The sequence below is a fragment of the Camelina sativa genome, chromosome 15, assembly GCF_000633955.1.
Source record: "Camelina sativa cultivar DH55 chromosome 15, Cs, whole genome shotgun sequence".
Taxonomy (NCBI): domain Eukaryota; kingdom Viridiplantae; phylum Streptophyta; class Magnoliopsida; order Brassicales; family Brassicaceae; genus Camelina; species Camelina sativa.
This window is the reverse complement of record NC_025699.1, coordinates 12,018,665-12,029,067: the sequence shown is the minus strand read 5'-3', so window position 1 is coordinate 12,029,067 and position 10,403 is coordinate 12,018,665. Positions and strand designations below refer to the sequence as shown.

Below are 10,403 nucleotides of genomic sequence, written 5' to 3'. Positions count from 1 at the left end.
TTTTTTTTTACTTTATTTTATTTGTATCTTATATAGTTTGTTAAAAAAAATATAATTGTTGTATAGTTTGCTTTTTGAATTTTAAAATTGTTACAAAAATAATAACCTCACATTATATAAAAACCTCACATTATATTCAATAATCATATATTGTATTAAAGACACAACTCAAATTTGTATTTAATAGTAGTTTATAAGTTATATTTTGATTGTGTTTAAACTATATGTACTAAAAAAACACATAATGGTATCATAACATAATTGCTTTATCACCTTATGATATAACAGGAAAAAATAATTTCAAAATTTAATTTATTGTTAATCATACTACTTATATTAAAATGACTAGAAGTAGAGACAACATATATAAAATAAAAAATATATTAAATTTCACACACTTTTATTTTCATGAATTTTTATAAAAACTGGTTAAACTTATAAGATATTTGTTTTGTGATATTGTTTTAATAAATTATTTTAAAATTGACTTATCATATATAAAACTATTTTTTGTTAACTATTACTTTTAGATGATGATAATAAAACTAATATATAGGACAACATAAAATTATCTATCAAAAAAATTAGGTAAGATCTTACACTTTTCTTTCTAGACTACTTAACAGTTTTTTATTTTCCAAAAAAAAAAATAATAATAATTTATCTTAACTNTTATCTTAACTATTAACGAAAATACCATATATAGTTGATTTTGCTATAAGTAATGGTCTTATTACTATAGTAACATACTGTTTAAATAATTTCAACAATACATTGTAATCAAAAATATTTAATAATATTTACTTTAACTTTCCTCTTTAAATTGTAACATATATAAATAATAAATTGTAAATGCACCGTAGTATTATGAATATTATTTTTTTAAGACATATATTAACAATTAAATTTATACATTTCATATATAATTGAATAAAAACTTTATTTTATATCAAATTAATAATGTATACATAAATCACGCATCGCGTGGGCTACTTTCTAGTATATATATATATATAATGAGAAGAGGTGAAAAAAAAAACTCACATAGTAGCCCAGGTGACACGTCTACTATAATTCTAGACGAGATGCTGCGCCTCGTAACAATGGAGTTGACTATCATTTAGAGGGATCTGTACACCTACGGTGTCACCTCTTCCAAGATTCTGCCATAGGCGGCTACAAAACAATATTATGATTGAATTTAAAAACACTGATTTATAATTCATAATTCAGAATGATAGAAATTACTCACTTGCGATCGCGGTATTGCCTCACGAGAAAGAGATAGAGACCAACAGCTCCGATGGGTGGAATGGTAACCGAGACTGTGAGCTGATCCCAAACATTCATGATCTGGATAATCTCCGGGCTCTGAAACCACCTAGTGGTGGACTGAACAATAGAAGTGCCAACCAATTCTGACATGCAAAAAAAAGCAGAGCAATGCAATTTCAAATTAACCATAGCAATTTCAAATTAACCAGATTTAAGCTTTCACATAAAAGCTATAGAAATTTAGAGAGAAATGCTTTCACCGTGGTCTGGGTGACTTGATTGCAGATTGTAGAGAGAAGGTCTCGGGACTGGTCCAAAAAATATAGGGGGATGATCTCCATAGATCAATTGCTGCTGCTCCCTTGCTTGCTCTCTTGCTTCAGCTAGTCGAAATTATTAAACTTAATTTAACTCAGTTTAAATTATTAAACTGGAAATTATTAGAAATTTATGTAAATGTGAACAGATAGATTCTCTTTGTTTTTTAAATATATATGTTAAATTATTTACGTATTTAATTGATAAATCAAAAATGGGATGTTTTTTTTTATTTTTGGTGGAAATCGAAAATGGGATGTTTAATATTGACTAACTACGACTTTGTCCAGTTTATTAAGTGTGAGGAAAGAAAAAAAGAAGAAAACTAGTCAAAGACTTAAATCTAGTCAAATACTATCATTAAAAGATTATCTCTGTTATATATAAAAAAAAAGATTAGGCTTTTTCAAACATCGTAAGTCTATAAATCTGCAAAGACATACACAAATATACAAAAATATTTAATTTGATGTGCATATATAGTAAACCTAATTCCTGGTCTCTATAATATTTGGAATTTAGAAGTATTTTGCAATAATACTCATATAAGTACACTTCGATTGATACAAAATAATGAAACTTGCATTAAGCTTTCTGTTTTTCATATTTGTTTTGTGTTTTGTGTCGAATGAAGCTAAATGTCATAAAAACATGGTTGTTCTTCAAAACAACCTTTCTCAAAGTCATAGTATCCTAAAAGTTCATTGCAAGTCCAGAGACGACGATCTAGGGGTTCATTTTGTGAATTTTTAAGGTTTTACATACAATTTTAGTTTCTATGTAGGTATTTTCGCGACGATGTTATTCACTTGTGGTTTGTGGAAGGGAGTTCATATGGAATATCATAGGAGTTTTTAGCATATATAGGAGATCCCATTTATAGGTGTGACACGGTGTATACATGGGATGCACAAGATGATGGTATTTACTTCTCAAAAGATGGTGCGACGGAAAAACTGTATTATTATTGGATTAAACACTAATATTCAAAAGCTTTATTAAAGACTAATATTCAAAAGCTGTATTCTCATTTCATCTTATAAAACAATCGTGTTGCCTTTATGTGTGTTAGCATTGACAACAAAATGAATTTTATCTATGTTTTCTTCTAATTTTATCTACGTTTTCTTCTCATGACTGTATAACAGAATGAGAAGAAATATGAGAGATATTGATTAGCTTGTAGTCTAGGATTTTGGTGATAATATAGAGAAGAAACACTAAATATAAAACTCTGATTTTTTTGTCCCCAAACATGAGCTATAGTGTGGTTTTTCTTTTTGTTATGATTCATAGATAAAAACCAAATACAAGAAAATTATTGTTACCTTTGGTGTCTATATACTTTTGATATATAAAAAAGCCCTTAACTTAAGCTCATAAGATAAGATTTGGAATAAAAACTCAACTAAATGATGAATATTAATTTTTAATCCATCAGTACTTGAGTCCTTATGGCTTATCATTTTAGAGTAGTAAACTGCATCATCTCTAGCATTCCATGTGTGTAAATTACTACAGCTAACAAGAAAAGCTGACGTATATGCCGAGAAAGATTGATGATACTCCATACGATCCCCTTTAAACAAATTACAATCGAATTCTGTTAAGATGATATTATCATTGAAACTAAAATTATATGTTAGATCATCATATTTTTACAAAGTGGTCACCTAAATCGTTGTTTTTGGATTTGCAATGACTTTAAGAACAATACGACTGGAAAAGAGGTTGTTGTAGAAACGTATGGTGTTCTTATGGCACTTAAAACTAATAGCTTCACTCAGACCAAGTACAAAATAACAAAAAGATAAACGAAAATATTAGAATTAACCATCGTGAGTCAAATGGTTTTTTTAGAGGTAATAATAATACTCGGAAGGGTCCAAGTTCCTGAAACCGTAAAACCTGAAATAAAATATTCAGTAATCACTAGTATTTCATATATGCATGCCATTATCCAGTTAATTTGTTGATTTTGTTAATGTGAAAACTAATTTAGAGATTACCTATATACCAAATACCGTGTGTACGTAAAAAATTTGACTCAAAACTCCTAAGAAGAAGTCGTATGACCTTTTTCGTATTTGAAACAATACAAAAATAACAAAAAAATTCGTCAAGAGGTAGTTGAACAAAAGAAAAAAGAAAAAAGTTCGTCAAAAGGTATATTTTGCTGACTTCTGTCTTAACACTTTATCTTCTGAATATTAGGAGTAGACAAAATTTTCTCAGTGTGACCAAATTAAAGTCGATAGTAAGTAGTCATTGAAGAACAATCGTCATTGAAGAACAATGGGCTTGCAAAAAGTACGCAAGAAAAAAAATTCACATGCAATAAAAAATAAAAATATGTATTACGTATTGTAGTAGTAAGTAAATTCGCTAAAGTGTAATTAAGTAAACTTTTCTCATTGATATTGAAAAATGTTGCAATATCCATGCTGCTTTTGAGAAATTCAAAATTTAATAGTAAGACTTTCTTTTAGTCGTTGAGAAAAAGAATATAAAGTCAATTAGGTTGAATATTTCCATGAAACAGAAAAAATTGTCGTCATATTCCAAAAACGGAATTTGCTAATCACCGTCCACATTCGTTTAGCAAAGTTAGATCTAAAGCGTTCATCAGATTCAGAGGTATGGTTTATAAATAAACCACGTGTTGTGATCTTGACGCAATAGAAACGTGCACTTAGCTTTGCTACTAGTGGAACCAAATTACGAAATTAGAAACCCCACGACCGCACACTATGCGAGATTGAAGACCTAAGGTCAATGTTCAAAAGTCCTCGAAAGCAGCCACGCGTTGTTCGGGGCTCCACTTATTATTAGTATATCTGTAATTGCTGAAGTAACTAATGATGTAACTATAAGTTAAGTAGTAGTCATCAACTAATCATCAAAAACTATAAGTTAAGTAGTAGTCATCAACTCATTTGCTTTTATTCTCTCTTTCTTTCTATAAAAAGTGTCATGTATCGATATCGAACTTGACAATCTAGTTAATTGTTAAACTACAAACCAAAACAAAAATATAGATAGACTAAAGTTTAGACTTAAGATAATAGACAGACTATATAGTTTAGATTATTGAAACAAAAAACTATAGCCGTATTAATTCTTTCTTGACAATGGGTTAACCAATTAATATCATATCGTTTGTATAAAACTTGGTTAGGAAAGGACCTTTTAAATTTTAATTAATAGAAAAGATCTTTGAAAACTATAGATTTGTGCGATGTCACATTTAATTAATAGGTGTCGTTCAAACCTTGCGAACTTCTAATAGTATATTTTTGCAGATCATGTTAGCGTGTTGCTTTGTTGATCTATGTTTCCCCTCTAAATCAAGAAACTTAATACTATAAAATTTAAAACATTATCTAAATTCGGCCACTACTATTTTATTTGATCATGTGTAATGATTGGTTCATCACATCGAATTTTCCGAAATTTAAATACAACTATTTGTATCCCAAAACAAATATCTAGTTCTAATTGGTATTTTTCATACTGCTACGGTACAAATTGTATCACATTTATAAAAGTGATGTAAAATTTTGTTTTTTTTTAAATTACTTTTTTTCCACACTTTTAAAAATTTTGATTTTAAAACATTACTTTCAACCATTTTGTATCATTGTTTTTTACACCGTTAAAAACCTCATACTACTTTTTGTCACTAATTTTGTGTTCCACTAATTAGATATTTATAGGTTGTGCTTGGCGAGCCTTCGCAATCTACCTTGAAAAACATCAGGATTGACAGGGAAGAGTTTTCTTCTTTTTCCTTGCTTTAAGTTTCTCGTAATGCAAATGTAAGAACAGACTCTTTGGCACGCCAAGCGCGCCTTTCTCCGCAGCATATTTTGTTTGTAAACAGTTTTCCCACAAGTTAGCTCATTTGAGCTGATTTTTTTTTTTTTTTTTTTCAACCATTGGGCCACAGCAGGCCGCCCATTAACCTAATACCTACATTCGTAGGGAGCGGGACTCAATCCCTGGTGTAATGGTGCCTTGTGCATTAAAGACTTACCTTTGACCACTGCACTAAAATTACTCCACTTGAACTGATTTCTTTTGTTGACAAAAAAAAAAAAGTTATGCTTTAAATAAATCTAAAAACATATAAATGCTTGAAGTCATTTGAGTGTCCGTTTTGGACATCAATAAGTATTTAAATCATAAATAAACATAAAAAATACGATATATATATATATATATAGTAGACACAATAATATATAAAATTACAAATTAATTTAAGTTACAGGTCTATATCATATAGTTTAGATACCTAAAAACTAATCTACATCTCATTAGTTCAGAAAATGTCAAATTCAGTTTATAGAACCTTTTGGGAAACTTTAAAACTTTTCCTAATATTTTAGATAGTTTTTAAATAATTTAAAGATATAAACTACGAAAATTCTGTATTCAATATATTTTTATATACACAAGAAATATGTATTTTTTAAGTAAACATTTTAACAAATAAACGTAAATGATAATTTATTTAAATTTGTCTATTTATTAAAATTTAATCAATACTCAACATTGACTTCCATAATGAAAAACCAAAAAGGGGAATCTGATGTTTTTCCAACATAAAAAAAAAGTGATCAATACAATGAATATCTATATATTTTCTTATATTGTATAATAATAGTATTATTATGTATATTAATGTGACCTACATTAAAAGAAAAGAAGACTTGATCTGGGAGTCAAAGATGTGATCCGGTGCTGCTGCCTCGTTAACTTCAAAGCAATTTCACTGTTTTATTTCACCAAAAAGCTTGGACGCGTACGGCTCCGATTTCCTCCTCTTATATTTATGTATAAATTATAAATCTGCCGTCTTGGAGATGGGAGAATGAGATTATTACATAACACCACCAAAGCCTTCTTCTTCGTGTGACCCACTTTGATCTCTCTCTCTCTCCCTCTCTCTCTATCGTCTTCGATAATCACAGGATTCAATGTCGTCGACCTTCAAGCTCAATAACACTGTATGTACTTCAATCTCTCCCTCTCATTTTCTGCTTTCTGATTCTGTTTTACTCATTTCATTACGAATTAGCTTGTTTCTTAAATCTCTCTGCTTCTTTTTTTTTTTTTTAATTTTCTTCTTCTTCAATTTGGGCAAATTTGTTGAGCTGGTGAACAACACCAAAAAAAAAAGTTTTCTTTTTTTTTGGATTTATGATCGTGCGCAGTGGTTGATTCGAAATTGAGAATGTGAGATACTCTTTGTTGAGTTGGTACTGATGAAACTGTTCTAGACAGGATTCGATATTTTTGGTTCCTGTTTATGTTTGCTATGTCTTATATTATAGAAAGCTTGTGTTTTTTTTTTCTTCCTTTGAATCTAAAGGTTTTGACTTTATTTATATTTTTGGCAGGATTCTTTTGGAAATGGAGATGCCAAGAGTTTGTGCCCGAACCCAGTGAATGGTTTCAGTGATTCGATTTCTCTATCAGAAAAGGCTGTTCAGGAGCTACTTATTCAACAGTCTCCTATGCAGGCAACTGACGACCATCTCATTGAGTTTTCTGAGGCTTTGAGAAGTAAGTCTAAGCTTTGGATAATACTATGAAACATAAGCTGTATTACGCTTTTTTTTCTTTTCTTTTGGGGACTTAACTTTGAGGGTCTTGCATATTTGTTTTGTAGCTGTTGCAAAGGCACTAAGGGGAGCTGCTGAAGGAAAGGCGTTGGCTCAAGCCGAGGCTGCTGAATGGAAGCGTAGATACGAGCTAGAGAGGTCGAAGAACGTCGAGTTGCAGCATAAAGGTTATTTACTAACTTGAAAGTGTTGTTTTGATATGTCTTCTCCATTCGGGTGACTTCACCAATTAGTTCTAATAGTTTTGATGTGAATAGTGCTATTGGCCGTGGATGTTTTTGACTAACAGAATTGCTGGCTTGTATTGCAGAGCTTTCTAATGGAGTGTGTGCCAATGAATCTAAAAATCCAAGGATGGAGCACATAGTAAAGTCTCCGCGGCTTCATGCTCAGGAAAACAGTTCTACTAATGGCATGGAGCGTATTTGCTCTCATGAAGTGCTCCAAGATGGTGGATTTAACAGCTCTAATAACAAACTGAAGAGGAAGGTAATAACATGTTGTTAACTGTTGCGAGCCTTGCTTTTACCTTTGGCTATGCAAGTCAGTAAGCATAAGCAGGCAAAGTTTACTTATAATATCAATCCTTATGCATTCTTGGATCAGTGTCCACTGGACTGATTGCCCTCATTTACATGATATGCTGCTAAACATGTATCTGAAGTTCATGTACTTCGTAATGAATCTTGCATTAGTCTTTGTTGGACTTGCAGATTCTAGTATCAAATGTAGATGAATATTGGTCCGTCAGATTTGTTATGTTGCTTCGCATTTGCTTCTCCCAATTACTTTGACATTCAAAAATGGCAACGATATTGTATGAACTGATTAGAAAGGAAGGAAGAAATCTCTATTCTATATTGAGATAATCGTTATAATTGGTTGCAGGCATCATTTAAACTTTCATGGGGATGTAAGGGGATGGCTAATGATCAACACAAAAAAGAAATTGTTTCGTTTGAGAGAGGGAATATCAGTACAGCAGAGCGCAGTAGTAAACAGGTAGGAGTATTGTTTCACCTTAGTATTCCTTTTGCTTCCAATCTCTGAATTTACAACTAAACCCAACAGCTTATAATGTCAGATTTCACTGACATGGGAGTCTGATCCACAGACTGTGCTTATAATTACTAAACCCAATTCAACTTCTGTGCGAGTTCTCTCTGTGGATATGGTCAGGTCAGTATTGATAATTTTGCAGTTTCTTATCTGAACTCTCACTGCTAGAATGAGTTTCAATTCTCTCTGAATCGGCTACACTCTAGGATGATACTACGCTAACCATAGGATTAGTTTCTGTAACTCTCTCTAAATTTCTGCGTTGCTGCTTCACATAATGTCTCCCAAACTAGCTTATGTCTGCAGAAATATTGTTTATACATTTGAAATGTAGAGTCTTGGTTCAGATGAAGTAACTAGATATTGATTTATCTCCATTTCAGATGGTTGAGAGCGCAAAAAGGACTAAATATATATGTGGAACCACGAGTAAAAGCAGAACTTTTATCAGAATCAAGTTCCTTCAACTTCGTACAAACGTGGGAAGATGGTATGATATGAGACATTGTTTTCAGATTGTTCTCCGCCATTGATGCCTATAAGAAAAATTTATGGAGCACAGACCAGCTAATTCAAGTAGACAACATTGAATGTTTACGCCTTGTAACCACTTACATTTTTATCAATTGATGATTTGTGATGCAGACAAGGAAATTTCACTTCTGCACACAAAGGTTGACCTTCTTATAACTCTTGGTGGGGATGGCACAGTGCTATGGGTTAGTCAATATTGGTTCTATACTAAGCAAGGTTATAACACTTTATTTTACCACAGATACAATTTAACGTGGATTATTTTACGTTGTTTCAGGCAGCATCAATGTTTAAAGGGCCAGTGCCTCCAATTGTTCCATTTTCCATGGGATCTCTTGGATTCATGACTCCTTTCCGTATCCTTCATCTATTCATAATCTGTTTAGTTAAGCTGCATTACACATTATTTGTTACAGAAACTTTTTCTTAACTCCAAAACCAGACAGCGAACAATACCGAGAATGCCTTGAAGCGATTTTGAAGGGTCCAATCAGTATAACACTACGACACAGGTTGCAGTGTCACATCATCAGAGATAAAGCACGGCATGAATATGAGACAGAGGAGACTATGCTTGTTCTCAACGAAGTCACCATCGACCGTGGAATATCTTCTTACCTCACCAACCTTGAATGTTACTGTGACAACTCATTTGTTACATGTGTGCAAGGCGATGGACTAATATTGTCTACAACATCTGGTAGCACCGCGTATTCACTTGCAGCTGGAGGTTCGATGGTCCATCCACAGGTAATATATATTCCATAACGATCTTTCATATAATCATATCCATAACACCAAGCAAGGCTGGTATTTTAATTCACCCGGTTCAGATTTTAGTAACAATGTCAAAAATGTTAAGCTCCAGATTCATGTACCATTCAAAAACTTGATAGACTGTACTATATATAGCTTTGGTCTAAGATATCAAAAACAGATAGTGGATTATATTCTAACTAATGTTTTGCAGGTTCCTGGAATATTATTCACGCCTATCTGTCCACATTCCCTATCATTCCGCCCACTGATATTACCGGAACACGTGACAGTGAGAGTGCAAGTGCCATTCAACAGCAGAAGCTCCGCTTGGGTCTCGTTTGATGGGAAAGACCGGAAACAGCTTGAAGCAGGGGATGCACTTGTGTGTAGCATGGCACCATGGCCCGTCTCAACTGCTTGCCAAGTTGAATCCACCAACGACTTCTTACGCAGCATCCACGATGGTCTTCACTGGAACCTAAGAAAGACTCAATCTGCTGACGGACCTCAGGACGCTTAGAAACAGACTCCTCCAGCTTTTGTCTCTTTCATTCTTAACCATATATAGTCTCAACGTCTATCTATACATCTATAATCTTTCTATTTGTATGCATATAGATAAAGGTGAAAAGGAAAGTGATTGGTTATGTGAGAGAATGTTGTCTGTATCCATTGCTGTGTAAAGAAAATGTGTAATAATGTAGCTGTTAATGACCCATAATTCTGTTGATGTGATGATCATTCAAAGTTAACGAATCAAAGATATTTCTACATGATTTTGTGTTCAATGGCCCCTTTTCCAAACTTAAAGGCCGTCTCTATATAACTAAC

The 10,403-nt window shown here is 32.2% G+C and overlaps 1 protein-coding gene across 1 annotated transcript; it reads left to right on the top strand.

Moving 5' to 3' along the window:
- Nucleotides 6,279-10,345, top strand: LOC104746525 (NAD(H) kinase 1-like). The gene is made up of 11 exons (XM_010468022.1): nucleotides 6,279-6,602; nucleotides 6,996-7,161; nucleotides 7,268-7,387; nucleotides 7,531-7,709; nucleotides 8,109-8,222; nucleotides 8,305-8,399; nucleotides 8,663-8,769; nucleotides 8,925-8,998; nucleotides 9,091-9,169; nucleotides 9,256-9,563; nucleotides 9,784-10,345. Exons 1-11 carry the CDS (start codon nucleotides 6,573-6,575, stop codon nucleotides 10,090-10,092), a joined length of 1,581 nt encoding a protein of 526 aa, XP_010466324.1. The 5' UTR covers nucleotides 6,279-6,572; the 3' UTR covers nucleotides 10,093-10,345.

Coding starts and splice junctions, on each gene's coding strand:
- LOC104746525 (XM_010468022.1), top strand. CDS start 6,573: ATGTCGTCGACCTTCAAGCTCAATAACACT. Junction 7,710..8,108: donor ATAACAAACTGAAGAGGAAG/GTAATAACATGT, acceptor AATTGGTTGCAG/GCATCATTTAAACTTTCATG. Junction 8,223..8,304: donor CAGAGCGCAGTAGTAAACAG/GTAGGAGTATTG, acceptor TTATAATGTCAG/ATTTCACTGACATGGGAGTC.